Here is a 16,546-nt window from a genome sequence, read left to right as displayed (position 1 = left end):
TTATTATTAAAAGGCATTTAGAATTAGGTAACAGCAACAGTAAATTGCAAATGTTAGAGAAGTCCTCTCAATATTAGCTTTACTCTAGAATAAATTACTTTCCAATCAGTGCATCTTCCCAGTTCCTTCTGAATAAACCTGATCATACTACTACTGTATTTTTTATTTTAAAAAGTAAAATTATGATCTCAGCTTTTTGAACATATGCTAACAGGCAGTGGTGGGATTCAAATAATTTAACAACCGGTTCTCTGCCCTAATGATTTCTTCCAACAACCAGTTCACCAAACTGCTCAGAAAGTTAACAACCGGTCCTCTCGAAGTGGTGCTGAATCCCACCACAGCTAACAGGGGGTACAAAAATATTTTTCTAACTTGAAATAATAATAATAATAATAATAATAAAATAATAATAATAATAATAATAATAATAATAATAATAATAATAATAATAATAATAATAAATTATTATTATTATTATTATTATTATTATTATTATTATTATTATTATTTTATTTCTATACTGCCCTTCTCCCGAAGGGCTCAGGGTGGTGTACAGCCTATTAAAAGCATAAAGACAAACAACAATTAAAATAATTTAAAATTATTAAATAATTTTGGCTCAATATTAAAACCCCCAAAAATTTAAAACATCCAATTTAAAATCATTACATTGATAGCCCGGCCTGGCGGAACAGCAGGGTCTTAAGGGCACAGCGAAATACCCTGAGGTCGGAGATCTTACACATTTCCGGGGGCAGTTCATTCCACAGGGCTGGGGCTCCCACCATAAACCGTGATACGTTTCAGTATACAATCTTACTCCAGAAATATTTAACACCATTTACAGCAGCATACTTTTTTTTGTGAACTGTACAGGTAGTCCTTGATTTATTAAGCCCAAAATGTATGGTTGCTAAGTGAGACAATTAAGTGAATTTTGCCCCATTTTATGATCTGTTAAGTGAATCAATGCAGCTGTTAAGTTAGTAACACGATTGTTAAGTGAATCTGGCTTTCCCCATTGGCTTTGCCTGTCAGAAGGTCACAAAAGGTGATCACATGATCCTAGGACACTGCAACAGTCATAAATACGAGCCAGATGTCAAGCATCTGAATTTTGGTCACTTGACTATGGGGATGCTGCAATGGTTATGTGTAAAGCAGGCATAAGGCACATTTTTCAGTACTTGGCAGTGGTGAAATTCAATTTTTTTTACTACCGGTTCTGTGGGCGTGGCTTGGTGGGCGTGGTGTGGTAGCCTTGGTGTGGTGGGCATGGCAGGGGAAGGATAAAGCAAAATCTCCATTTCCTCCCCACTCCTGAGGGAAGGATACTACAAAATCTCCATTCCCTCCCCACTCTGGGGCCAGCCAGAGGTAGTATTTGCCGGTTCTCTGAACTGCTCAAAATTTCTGCTACCGGTTTTCCAGAACCTGTCAGATCCTGCTGGATTTCACCCCTGGTACTTGGTAACTTCAAACGATCACTAAATGAACTGTTGTTAAGTTGAGGATTACCTGTATAATTTTTAGGCCATCATTTTGGTTCCTTATAAAGCAACATGTTTTGAACAATTCGGCTTCATGGCAAGAAATGTAACAAAAATGTAAAACTAAACTAAATGTCCCAAAGGTGTTTTTTCAAGACAACCATGATCTGGATGACTGAGAATCTCCACTGACAAGCTAAACTACCATATTTTTCGGAGTATAAGATGCACCTTCCCCCCCCCTAAAAGGGGGTGAAAATTTAGGTGTGTCTTATACACTGAATGTAGCCCCGCCCACCCACTGGCCCCCATCCTTTGGCCTCTGCCTTGCAGCAGTTACCTCCTTGCAAGCAAACAGCAAGAAAAAACAGCTCCTTTCAGCTTCAGCACAGCCTAATTAGCACAAGTTGATTGGATTGGCCTCCCGACTCCCAGCTGATTTGCTGTCAGCTGTTTTGTGCAGGGCTCTGCTTCTTGCTGCAAGGAGGTAAATTGCTGGAGCAGATTTTTTTTCCTTGTACTAATCAAGCTATGCTGAAAACGAAACTGAAAGTAAAGCAGGCTGTTTGCTGCAAGGAGGCAAAATTAGGCAGAGGCAGATTTCTTTTTCTTCTTTTTCCTCACCAAAAAAGGTAGGTGCAAACAATGGGAAATTTAGGGCAAAAGAGGAGAGTTCAAGATTTTAAAACACAAAAGAAAAAAAGGAGAAAGAAAAAGGCAAAAATAAAAATGGGAAGGGAGAAAAAGAAATGAAAGAGAAATGTGTTATACATATTTAGAATTGAAATATGAATAGTAGTAAGAAATAAGTGGGAAATCATGATTGTAAAAATAAAATGAATAGTAATTGGAATATTTGTCTTTGTATTTTTGAAATCTAGACAATGATAAGTTTTTATTTTTTTATTTTTTTTTTACAAATATGAATAAGTATAAACTGTAACAATTGAAATACCTTTAACGGTATATGGTGGTGAAAGTAAAAAGGATTAGGTTGTAGCTTGGATAAGAGCTAAAACATTTTTAAATTTAATTAGGGAAATTGTAACAATTGAAATATTTTTAATTATATATTGTGATGAAAGTAGAAATGATTAAGTTGTGATTTGGAGGATTATATGGGCAAAACTATTTGGGTTATTGGGAGAGTTTAAGATGTGAAAATGAGTAACATAATGGGAAAGTTCTATTTAACTAGGGAATTGTAATAATTGAGATACTATTAATTGTATATTGTGTTGAAAGCAGAAATGGTTAAATTGTGGTTTGGAGGAATACATGGGGGAAATTATTTGGTTTATTATTATTGGTAAATATAATTAATTGATTTGTAAGAAATTGGATTGCATGGAAATAATTGGAATATTCATGTTTATTTATTATTATTATTTATTTATTAGTTTAATTTACAGTATATGCCACCTTTCTCTGGAGATTCAAGGCGGCTTACAATACATTACAATACAACATGTTCATATTGATTAATATACAAAAAAAGATGTTATATAACTAATTGATTTATAATGTTGAATTTGTATTAAACAATTGTAATATTACATAATTAACCAATGTGAGGATGGATATAAAAATAGATGACAATGGGAAGGGGTATAATATAGAAAGAAGAGAAAAATTAAATTTGATTAAGATTAGAGATGAGGATGAAGGGTAATATTGGTTTTTTAAAAAAAAAATAGATGAGGAATAAATATGGCAAAAAGGAAATATAGAAATTGTAATTTAATTGAAATGACTAAACACTGTTTAAATTTGTGAACCGGCCAAATACTCTGTTCAAAGAAAATACATTGTATGTCTGTATGTGTGTTTATCTAAAAAATTAAAAAAAACTTTATATAAAAAAAAAACACAAAAAAGGTAGGTGCGTCTTATACTCCAAAAAATACGGTAAATGGAAATCTTCATATATAAAAAAAAGAAAAGGAAAAAGAAGAGAATCCCAAAGCCAAACACACCATATGAACATGTCACTTGCTGCATCCTAACTTCTAACTACACAATGTAGAAATAAATAGCGTCAGCAGGATAGGATTTAAATCTATATAAAGTTTATTAAAAAGAAGATTCTGCAACAAGGTTACTTATCACGCTGTTTAAAAATAAGGATACTGAATTATATTTTTATAGGAAAAGTTGTTTCTTCTAGGAAGTAACTCGAAAGCATTTTCTTCCCAGTGGAGGACTATTATTTAAATGGTAGACGAATCTCCATATATTCACTGTTCTGTTTTGTGATTAGAAACAATTACAATTAGAATCATATTGAAAATGATTAGAAACATATTGAAAATGATTGGAAACATTGCTGAACCTTTTTTTTAAATCTCTGTTTTCCAGGGTCATTTTGTTTGACAAAATTCGTAACCAGATTCCAATACTGACTGGGGAGGATTACTTCTTATTTGTGCCATTTCCTCCCTTTATTTAATATTCAAATGTTACTGACAATCAAGAGGCCGCACTACCCATCTCTTTTAGAAGAGAGCAGCTGAGAAGAAAGCATTTTCAAGGCTTCACCTTTACATGGTGCTAAGTTAAACTCAGGCTAGCTAGAAGCCCTTTGAAGCAAACTAACCTAAATATTCCTGCTAGGCAGACTGTGCAGAGGAACTGAATTATAATGAACCGCCAGCTGTCACAATATGACCACAGTAACCAAATCAAAATATCAGCCACTAACCCAGATGAGATTCAAAAGGTCATTGTATAAAAAGCCAGCAGCTTTCTTCAAGATCACCCGAAACCCTCGGTCTAAATCCTAGCAGTGAAATGTTCCATTAACCCACAGGGAGTATAGAAACAAGTTGCTATGTATTGGTAAATGATTTAATGTACAGGCGTGATAACCTAGGCTGATAAGAACTCACAACAGAGGCATCTGAAAATTGAACAGCAAATCTGGAATGGCGTGTATCTGTAGTAATATATTCTACTTCCTATATAGTGCCAGAAAACATGGAAAAAAATCTAACTGGCTCCACCGTGCACCATTGATTTATCCTTCAAAATGGGAGTGTAGTTGATTGGGAGGACTACAACATCTTGGAAATGAAATTTGACTTTGGTCAAGACAAATGAAGAGTTTTGCTCGTTCCCTCAGCTAATTATTTCATGGTTTGAAATTAAGACCATTTAGATTATTTCTTGCTTGGCTTCCAATCGATTTAAAAGCATTTGAAATTGAAATCTGCAATGTAGATGCACAGTTATCATACAACTTTAAGGATCCTATAAAAAATTCTAGTAACTACAGGTAGTTCTCAACTTACAACAGTTCATTTAGTGATTGTTTGAAGTTACAACAGCACTGAAAGAAATTGCTTAAGGCAGGGGTGGACAAATGTGGCCCTTTTACAACCTGTGGACTTCAACTCCCAGAATTCCTGAGACAGCTGTCTCAGGAATTCTAGGAGTTGAAGTCCACAGGTTGTAAAAGGGCCACATTTGCCCACCCCTGCCTTAAGGTCATTTTCCCCACTTTACGACCATTGCAACGTCCTCATGGTCACATGATCAAAATTCAGATTATGTTTGGCAACTGACTTACATTTATGACCGTTGCCGTGTCCTCCTGGGGTCACGTAACCTCCTTTTGTGATCTTCTGGCAAGCAAAGTCAAGGGGAAAGCCAGATTCCAAGTTATTAAACTGCAGTAATTCACTTAACAACTGTGGCAAGAAAGGTCATTAAATGGGGTAAAAATCATGTAACAAAAATTGGGGGCTCAATTGTGGCCATAGGTCAAGGGCTATCTGTACTGTGCTAAATTATAAACTGCCCTTCTCCACCCCACAGCCCTTTTCTCTGAATTGCTCTCAGTTCCAAGAAAGTAAGAAAAATAAGCACAGCATGTTTGGCTTTATATAAAATGTAAATGAAATTTCAGACTTAAAAGATATTTTTGAGATTGAAATTTGGATTTAACCCAGCGAGTGTTATTTCCTGTTTAACAACAACTTTCTTCAATGCATTATCCACACATATTCCCCCAAATGGCTTCATTTTACATAGAGGCAGCTGGGCTAATGTGTGCATGTATATGAGCTGCGGTGGCGCAGTGGTTAGAATGCAGTACTGCAGGCTACTTCTGCTGATCATCGGCTGCCAGCAGTTTGGCAGATCGAATCTCACCAGGCTCAAGGTTGACTCAGCCTTCCATCCTTCCAAGATGGGTAAAATGAGGACCCAGATTGTTGGGGGCAATAGGCTGACTCTGTAAACCACTTAGAGTGGGCTTGTAAAGCATTGTGAGGCGGTATATAAGTCTAAGTGCTATTGTTATATGTAGGAGGGAGGGAGGGAAAGGGAGAAAGAGAGATACTACTTCAAGTCAGAATATGAACTCAATTGGGGGGGGGAAGCATACAGTTTCTCAAGCTGATATCAAACTTTGTGTCAAGAAGTAGGTCAAAGAGATGAGTTTGTGTACCTTGGTAGAAGATTTAGCAAATGGGAAAATAGATAAAATGAAAGACATTCAAATGTTGGTAGACACACCAGTGGATAGTATGTGGTGTATTGCTAAGAATGAATGCTAAAAATAAACACACAAAGTGTTAATATCACTTTATAATGCTTTGGTAAGACCGCACTTGGAATATTGCATCCAGTTTTGGTTGCTATGATATAAAAAAAGATGTTGAGATTCTAGAAAGAGTGCAGAGAAGAGCAACAAAGATGATTAGGGGACTAGAAGCTAAAACATATGAAGAATGGTTGCAGGAATTGGGTGTATCTAGTTAATGAAAGGGACTTCTTGCCATTTGTGTGAACTAATGATGCTTAATGAAGGTGGGAAGTCCTATATACTTCCAGACTTCTACTGCTCAGCAATAAGTCATCATTTGGTCACCCTGCCTCAGGAAAAAGTCTCTCCAATTTAAGGTGAAGCAATCAGTTATTCTCCCACTTCCTCATGCTCATCTTCTTCCAGGGGTGATATAATAGCATGTTCCAATATCTAAGGGTCTGCCATAAAGAAGAGGGGGACAACCTATTCTCCAAAGCATCTGAAGGTAGGACAAGAAGAAATGGATGGAAACTGATCAAGGAGAGAAGCAATTTAGGACTAAGGAGAAATTTCCTGACAGTTAGAACAATTAAACAGAGGAATGACTTGCCTCCAGAAGTTGTCTCCAACTCTCCAATAATATGGTTTCCTGCTTGAGCAGGGAGTTGAACTAGAAAACCTCCAAGGTCTCTTCTGTTATTCTATTATTCTGAATATTCATTGAAAGGCACCCCCCCCCAATGGTGGAGTATAGGAACTCACACTGCCCACATTACTACATGGAGGTAAGAGTTGGGTATGTCCAGAGAAACATTAAAGGAGTCTGGATGAAGTAGGAATTGTCTGCTTGTTGCATCTGAAACAAGAAAGAATGGGGCAAGGCTGAATGTACGCCAAATGAATATGAATTGAATACAAAATTAAAATGTGTGTTGCGGTGGTTTAGACATATTGAGAGAATGAGTGACAATCAAACTGCACAACACATGCTGAGTAATTAATTTACTAAAATTAAAGGTCATTATTTCAAATGGCTTAAATATTTCCAAATAAAGTAATAGTTGAAGCAATAGACTAAATGTATGTGTGATGTATTAAAATATGGGCTATCAGTATTAACGTATGTCAGGGATATGTTAGATTAAGTGGTTCTCCACTGATTTGCATTATCTCCAGATGAGTTTTATCAGAACTTTATTACTATAAAATAAGGATGACGAGTCGTGGCATAATTATGAGCAAACCTATAGTTGAGATTTTTTTAAAAAAACTTCTGCTTTGAGAGTTCTATGAATATGAGAAAATTTTATGGGACTCTTATATTGGGTGAATATACTGAAAGCATCTGAAACAAAATTGCTAAAATGGAACAACCATCCCCTCCATCTCTGAATATTTAATATTAAGGGCTATAAATCAGATAACTCAACTTAGAGAAACTGTATTTTGTAAGCTTGACAAACACACCCAGAACAAAAAAAAAATCTAAGCCAGTATGTCAAATCGCTGCATCTACAGATGTGTGTGAAATATTTAAACCAAGAACGACTCCCATAATTACCATTGTTTTAATCCTCATCTTTCTTTTAAATAATAAAGCATACCCAATAGGGTTTAGGATATAAAACAGTCCTTAAAATGATCATGCCCGAATACAAAAGAGCTTTTCCTGATCAAAGGCGTCTCTCCGTGGCCTGTGTAAAATTATCTTTCGACAAGTTCGCTTTGGGAATTCTACAGTTTCTCGCTCACTGATCTCATCTTGTAGACATTTCTGTTACTTTCAGGTAAAACCCTCCAGTCTGCCATGCAGTCACAACTCTCTTTTAAATCTCTTTGAGGTGGCAAATGTAGCATTTCATAATCACAAAAAGACCATGTTTCAGAGCAGACAACTTATCTGAGAGAACAACACTTCCATTAGGGCCTCGTACACAGGCAGAATATTGTTATCTGGAGCAGACTATTAGTTGTCCATGCTGACCAGATCTAAAAGTTTCAGACTTCCGTCCACTGAAGGACAACATTACTTTCTGTTACATACCTAATATGAAGACAGGAGTCTGAGGGGAGGGGGAATACTCTGGAAAAGAAGGAACTGAGGATACTATTTTGCTTTCCAAAACTCCCCAAACTACTGGTATTTATTTATTTGTAAAAATTTGTTAGCCAACCATCTTACCACCCAGTAACTCTGGGTGGCTTACCTGGGTATTGTGGTGGAATCACTGGCTGAAGGGGAGTAAAGAGACAATCCAACTTGGAATTGGTTTGGGAAGAAGAAATATCTGAGGTCAAACTGTTGGTCTGTATCTCTCATTTCCCAAGGGAAGGCAGACAGTATGTATGGTGAAATTAGGTGATCAACAATAAATATCTACTTGAGCCTATTCAGTTGCGTGCACCTGACAGATGTTAAGGACAAGATGAAATTCTTTCATGCAGTTCTCCTTCATCCCTACTTTATTTAAATGTACTGCAGTTCAACTCCCATCATTCTTAGCTAACATTTGTCACAATGAATGAGGATAATGCAGTAATGTGAACAGTTCTGGAGGCTCATCAGTTGGTACATGTAACACCGCTCTTACACAGACTGCATCGATTGTCTGAATACTTACAGGTCCAATTTAAGCTGTTGGTTATCATCATTAAAGTCCATCATGACACAAGGCCAGGTGAACGGTGAATAGTCTTGTCCCAATCAGACTGGCCTGTCCCACCCTCGTTTCCCTTCCACCGTTCTGGCCTTCCAGAAGATCCTTAAAACATGGCACTATAAGTTGGTTTGGGGTCCCGAAGGAAACATGCTGGAGGTGGTTAGTGGAATGATAGACTAAAGCCCATCCAGGTACTATTCCTTAGTTTTTCATCTTTATTTAATTGCCGTTAGTGCTTTTATATTTATGCTTTTGTGGTATTATAAGACTTCCCAAAATCACTTTGAAAAGTGAGATGGGAGGCATATAAATTTAATAAACAATAGGGGTTATCTATTATCATGCACCAGCTTTTTAATTTTTTCAGACTTTCTGCAGGCTCAAGAGAGTCTTGCAGATGTCAATGAATGGAGATTCAGCAAAGTGATCAACTCTTTTAACATAAGCAAACAAGTAGAGAAAGTCAGCCGTAATTAACAAAGAAAATCTTAAACTCTAGTAATATAATGTGTAGACTGCATAAGAAGGATCACTGGTTTAAATGTAGATGGGACTTATCGCAGTAACACATTTGTATGAACCTACAAAGATTCAACATTTCCAAAAGACTGAAATAAAACAAAATACAGGGATACAAAATATAGAGATACACTGCCTAGAGTACAGAGGTACAAAACACACTGGTCATTTGAAATCTAGCAGTTCTGACGGAACCAACAAATAACAACTGTTTTCAGTAACTACAAAAAAACAGCATTTTAGATAATATGATAAGAGAGTTGGAAGGGACATTGGAGGTCTTCTAGTCCAACCCCCTGCTTAGGCAGGAAATCCTACAGCACTTCAGATAAATGGTTATCCAACGTCTTCTTAAAAGCTTCCAGGGTTGGAGCATTCACAACTTCTGGAGGCAAGTTATTCCACTGATTGTTTTAACTGTCAGGAAATTTCTCCTTAGTTCTAAGTTGCTTCTCTCCTTGATTAGTTTCCACCCATTGCTTCTTGTCCTGCCCTCAGGTGCTTTGGAGAATAGCTTCGCTCCCTCTTGTTTGTGGCAGCCCCCCCGAGATACTGGAACACTGCTATCGTGTCTTCTCTTCCTAGATTTTCAAACTAAATTTCGAACAAGTGTTATATAAAACCTCTCTACTGTTACATGCCCCAACAATTCTAATCAGGATGCAGTGACTTCATATTCCATAATGCCATGAAATTCTCCTCCATGCTTTAAAAGAAAGTACTCTATTATACAAAAGAAAGCATAATTTTCTTGGCAAAAAATGATTTTCAGGCTATAGTGTTCTCTGTTAAAATAAGCCAAAACAGGATGCGATAAACCTTAAAAGTTGCTAAAGGTACAGTGAAAAGGTCAATCCTGAAAGCATCACTCAGCACAGTGGGCTTCATAGAAGACCATGGCTACATGGAAAGATTATATTTACACTGCCTGCAGTCAAATCTAATAGTGTGAGTTAAGAAGGGCGGTTCAGAATTTCTTTGCTTTTCTTGGCTCAAACCAGCTCTTTTGAAATGGCTGTAGCTACATTACTTGTGTGTGACTGCACACACATTACTGCAAGCTTCAACACTGTCTCTCATGTTAAACAACTCACAAATATTTCCTAATAATAAAAGACAAGGAATATTTCAGGGGCATATACGAGTCCTAGAATGATATATCACAGTTACAACTCATTGCTTTCTTTGGCTCAGATTCAGTTGTTTGAAACCGAGGCATCTCAGCTAGTTCACTGACAAGTGCAAGGAAAAGGGTGTGATCTTGGCCAGAGAAAAGGATTAGTAATATTTTTACATCATATATTTATCTTAACCTAACTCATTTATCAGGCATGATTAAAGCTGCTATCTGCACTTGCAAATAATTAAAGACTTTCTTTTAACAGCCAGAATTATTACTATGGAAAGTGATCCCTGTAAAAGAGAATGATGGTGACCAAGCATTATCCAACTGTGAGGGCACACACTTGCCAAACACCACAGGCTGTCAGAAGTAGAACATACTGTAGACAAGGTCAGACTTAATGTAGGAGCTTGCCGCCCAGAGACTAAAAGTCCCTATAGGCAAATTCACACTGTTACGCGAAGAAAACAACAGTTTCTGATTGCTGATAGCAAACCCTGCACATCCACTGGAACATTCGTTTGGATTCACTGAGCTTTTTCGTACATTTTCCAATTTTATCATTTTTACATCTACAACATGCTAGCATAAAAATAACATAGAGATAACCAACGTTTTACAGACAAGGTGTGCCCTTTGTGACTACAATAAACTCAAATGGAAACACAAAGTACCATAATAATACAGTCTCTCCCTTTCCCATAAATATAAGTCACATTTCAAACCATGAAATCTTATGTATGAAAAACAAATTGACATAAATTAAAAAGCAAGGTGATATATCCAAGCACTGAAACACTGCAGAAGTGGTCTTCACTTCATAACAAATGTTTTTTTTCTACCCTTTCCCCTTTAAACATTCCAGGTCCCCCCCCCCCTTTCAAATCTTCTCCAGAGAATCCATAGTTTTTATCTGGTGGATGAATACAAGAGGATTTAAGGTTGTTTAAAAACAGGTATGAAGGAAATCAGGCTATAAGCCACATATTTGCAGATACTTATTCTAAGCAAAATATTTGCAAACTTTAAAATGGATATTGGTTTACTTTATGGCATAATTAGCATTCCTGGAGATGTTTTAGAATGTGATGGCACTGAAAGAAATATTATTTCAGTTCAAAATTAAAAAAGCACAAGCAATTACAAACATTTAAGGGTAATAGAAACATTAATTTCTTCTTACTTTGTATTCTGGAATTCACAAAAGGAGGAGATAGATTGTCATGTGATCCAAGGTCCCTGTTTGTCATATGTTCATAAGAAGGCCCATCTCCGTAGTTCTGTAAATAAATTGGTAGCTGTTTAAATGGAATATACACATGCAAACGTCTTAAGATATTTCTCAGTTATTATAACTAGAAAGGTACTTTTTCAATGGACTGATGAAATTTGAAGATAGCTATTCTAATATATTAAAAATATGTGCTCATATTTATGTTAATAACTCAGATATTAGCCAGGAAAAATGACATTTTCTATCCTGTCCAAAAATGGAAATGTATGTTTTTGCAGTTATGGTTTCAAATAATGAGAAACATGGGAAGTTAAAATTACATACTTTATTTAAGGAATCATTTGTATTTCCAGTACAAGATACTCTGTACTGAAATTAATTTGTTTGTGCTGACTATTTCACTGTTATTGTTGTTTTATTGTTCTGATATACTAATTTGCCCATGCAATCTGATTTGTTTTAAACTCATTCTACTCTCATTCAAATCAATTTTACTTAAAGATTTATGTACTGCAGTTTATAGTACATATCGTACTACAATAAGAAGCAATGAATTTATGAACATCTTATTGAAAACAAAGCAATACTGCATTTCCTATTTTACTCTAAACTGGCTCAGCATTTTTTCTGAATGGAATTTGCTGATCTTCTTCAGAACCTCATAATCCACAGACAGCTCTCCTTATCTGTTTTGCCACAATTCCAAAAATTTAAACAATATTCCAGAAATAGGTAAAGATAAAATTTTCCCCTGTCCAGTTGTATCCAACTCTAGGGCGCAGTGCTCCATAAAAACACCATTTTCCTTTTGAATTCAAAACATTGCATAGTCTTCACTATATGGCTGTTAGGTGTCTTGAATCTCATGTAGACAAGAAACTTGAAGTGAAATACAGGGAACACTTCAAATGTGTCTATTCATCAGGTGAAAAAAGTTTTATTTTAATTTTAGTGCCTTTTGTAATAGTAGTAGGGTTAATCATAAAAACATACAGTCAGGTCCAGAAATATTGGGACATCGACACAATTCTAACATCTTTGGCTCTATACACCACCACAATGGAGTTGGAATGAAACAAACACAATGTGCATTAACTGCAGACTGTCAGCTTTAATTTGAGGGTATGTACATCCAACTCAGGTGAACGGTGTAGGACTTACAGTAGTTTGCATATGTGCCTCCCACTTGTTAAGGGACCAAAAGTAATGGGACAGAATAATAATCATAAATCAAACTTTCCCTTCTTAATACTTGGTTGCAAATCCTTTGCAGTCAATCACAGCCTGAAGTCTGGAATGCATAGACATCACCAGACGCTGGGTTTCATCCCTGGTGATGCTCTGCCAGGCCTCTACTGCAACTGTCTTCAGTTCCTGCTTGTTCTTGGGGCATTTTCCCTTCAGTTTTGTCTTCAGCAAGTGAAATACATGCTCAATGGGATTCAGGTCAGGTGATTGACTTGGCCATTGCATAACATTCCACTTCTGTCCCTTCAAAAACTCTTTGGTTGCTTTTGCAGTATGCTTTGGGTCATTGTCCATCTGCACTGTGAAGCACCGTCCAATGAGTTCTGCAGCATTTGGCTGAATATGAGCAGATAATATTGCCCGAAACACTTCAGAATTCATCCTGCTGCTTTTGTCAGCAGTCACATCATCAATAAATACAAGAGAACCAGTTCCATTGGCAGCCATACATGCCCACGCCATGACACTACCACCACCATGCTTCACTGATGACATGGTATGCTTAGGATCTTGAGCAATTCCTTTCCTTCTCCATACTCTTCTCTTCCCATCACTCTGGTACAAGTTGATCTTGGTCTCATCTGTCCATAGGATCTTGTTCCAGAACTGTGAAGGCTTTGTTAGATGTTGTTTGGCAAACTCTAATCTGGCCTTCCTGTTTTTGAGGCTCACCAATGGTTTACATCTTGTGGTGAACCCTCTGTATTCACTCTGGTGAAGTCTTCTCTTGATTGTTGACTTTGACATACATACACCTACCTCCTGGAGAGTGTTCTTGATCTGGCCAACTGTTGTGAAGGGTGTTTTCTTCACCAGGGAAAGAATTCTTCGGTCATCCACCACACTTGTTTTCTGTGGTTTCCCAGGTCTTTTGGTGTTGCTGAGCTCACCAGTGCATTCCTTCTTTTTGAGAATGTTTCAAACAGTTGTTTTGGCCACGCCTAATGTTCTTGCTATCTCTCTGATGGGTTTGTTTTGTTTCTTCAGCCTAATGATGGCTTGCTTCACTGATAGTGACAGCTCTTTGGATCTCATCTTGAGAGTTGACAGCAACAGATTCCAAATGCAAATAGCACACTTGAAATGAACTCTGGGCCTTTTATCTGCACATTGTAATTGGGGTAATGAGGGAATATCACACACCTGGCCATGGAACAGCTGGGAAGCCAATTGTCCCATTACTTTTGGTCCCTTAACAAGTGGGAGGCACATATACAAACTGCTGTAAGTCCTACACCATTCACCTGAGTTGGATGTACATACCCTCAAATTAAAGCTGACAGTCTGCAGTTAACGCACATTGTGTTTGTTTTATTCCAACTCCATTGTGGTGGTGTATAGAGCCAAAGATGCTAGAATTGTGTTGATGTCCCAATATTTCTGGACCTGACTGTAGCTGCTCAAAAATTGGCCATGTTTTCTATATCAGTTTGCGGTTGTCTAATGGTTATTTGGAATTTTTCAGCCTAGATATGGTAGATCTATATCAGAGGTGTCAAACTCAATGCCCACGGGCCGGATCTGGCTTAAGGGGTGCTTAAATCTAGCCTGTGGGGCTGGCCTGGAAATAGCAAAGGACCAGCCCACGGTGCCTCTGGCAGCCAAAATGGGGCGAGGGCGGGCACATGCAGCCCCCACGTCCCATTTTAGCTGACAGGGTGCTGTTTCGGCCGGCAGGGAGTCCATCCCATCTCCCCCCAGCTGGCCTGTGGACAAGAACTACAATGCTGATCCGGTCCTCAAAGAAATCCAGTTTGACACCCCTGCTGTTACTGCAGCTGTAACCCAAAGTACCCCCATCTTCATCTATCTGAAACAGACAGATGAAGATGGGGGGTACTTAGGGTTACAGCTGCAGTTCTAATTTCTGCCAACTGTCAAAAGAACTTGGATATTAATATGTTCCACTTCCTGAGTCTATTGAATATTCTTAGTGGGAATGAACATGTGATCTCTGTAACATGAGAAGAGGTAAGTTTCAGATCATTGGCATAATGCATTTGAATGTCAAGCTGTTTGAGGCCTGGCTTATTGTTGGTGAATTAGAAGGTATCTTGGTAGTACAGGGGTTTAAGGCACCCTGTTATTAAGCTTATTAAGACCAGCTGCCTGCAATTATTGCAGGGTTCGAATCTCGCCAAGGCTCAAGGTTGACTCAGCCTTCCATCCTTTCTAAGGTAGGTGAAATGAGGACCCAGTTTGTGGGGGCAATAAGCTGACTTTGTATAAATATACAAAAAGGATGAAGGCTATTGCTGAGCACATTGCTGAGCACATTGCTGAGCACATTGTAAGCCGCCCTGAGTCTTCGGAGAAGGGCGGCATATAAATCAAATTAAAAAAAAAAAATCTTATGTATATTTACACATCATGGTTAGGAGAAGATTGTCAAAAGATACTCCAGCACTTTAAATGTCATCAATTTTCAGGATTCAGAGATTATTTCTTGGCAAAACATAACCTTGAATGAGCGTATCCACAAAATACAGAAAAAGTCATTTTGTAAAAGAAAATGCCACACCTTACATTAAAGTTAGGGCAGTGCAATCAGTTATCTACAGTAAGTGCTAAATTAAGATAGTGAGGAAGTTGAGAGTACCCTTAAAAGAATGCCAAAAATTCAGGTGTCTGCGTACATGTGCCAAAATGTAACATTATTGCCTCCATGAAAATGTCTATTTTCATAATAGTAGTTACATATAGCAGGGATGGGCAAATATGGACCCTTTAAGAGCTGTAGACTTCAACTCCCAGAATTCCTGAGCCAGCTATGAATTCTGGGAATTGAAGTCCACAGATCATGAAGAGGCCATATTTGCCTACCCTGGTTTATAGCCTCAACAAATTTAGTTAAATAAACCCTTGTCAAGGGGTAGAGGCATGCCTAACTAAATAAATTATATTTATAAACTGTTAACTAAATTTAAGGACACAGATTTTAATCATGCATTGAATTTATTGCTGTGTTCTATATTTTGCTTTCTATCTTTGAGTGATTTACATAGCAGAAAGGTAAAAGCTTAAATTTAATAAATAACTACAGAATAGGCCCTGTGCATTTGTGCCATGTACAAACAAATACAAATAGTTAAGTTGGTTTACACTGATAATTAAACTTGGCATAAAATTGTGATTAAAATTATTCCAAAAGATAAAGAATTGACTAGATTTGCAAATTTGTGCAATGCATATATACCTTTCTATTGTATACCTTTAATGTTGTAAGCAGACCAGAATCATCTGTGGCAAGACGAAGGCAAATAAAATTAATAAATAATGATAACTTTTAGCAAAGCCTTTCAGATGATTCAGTTACATTGGAATAAACTAAAAAAGTGGAATCAACAGTTACTATTCATACTACCCTGTTTCCCTGAAAATAAGACCTATCCTAAAAATAAGCCCTAGCATGGTTTTTATGTATGTGCCTAATATAAGCCCTACCCCCAAAATTAGACCTACTTAAGAGCCTGCACAGCCAGCATCCTGCCCCACCGTGAGCAAGCAGAAGAAGTAGGCCTCCTGTACACTGGGGGAAAATAAGACACCTCTGAAAATAAGCCCTAGTTCCTATTTTGGGACCCAAAAGAAAATAGGACCCAGTCTTATTTTCGGGCAAACACGTAGATTTCCTAAACTTTGGGCATATAAGAACAAATGTGCACACATTAGGTACGCATTAGATAAAATAGTTCATATATACCTCTGAGGTACTGATTTCTTCCTATTATATAATAT

At 37.2% G+C, this 16,546-nt stretch overlaps 1 protein-coding gene across 2 annotated transcripts in view; it reads right to left on the bottom strand.

Annotated features, from left to right (window-relative positions):
- Positions 1-16,546, bottom strand: part of TCF4 (transcription factor 4) — a 413,612-nt gene that overhangs the window by 267,273 nt on the left and 129,793 nt on the right. For both annotated transcript variants that reach the window (XM_070938928.1, XM_070938929.1), the window contains exon 5: positions 11,510-11,606. In XM_070938928.1, the coding sequence (XP_070795029.1) occupies positions 11,510-11,606 (97 nt within the window). The remainder of the gene's footprint in view (positions 1-11,509; positions 11,607-16,546) is intronic.

The sequence above is a fragment of the Pituophis catenifer genome, unplaced genomic scaffold (genome assembly GCF_029215685.1).
Source record: "Pituophis catenifer annectens isolate HBS135680 unplaced genomic scaffold, rPitCat1.0.hap2 SCAF_2, whole genome shotgun sequence".
NCBI lineage: Eukaryota > Metazoa > Chordata > Lepidosauria > Squamata > Colubridae > Pituophis > Pituophis catenifer.
The sequence above is the reverse complement of the archived record's forward strand: the minus strand, read 5'-3'. Positions and strand labels throughout refer to the sequence as shown.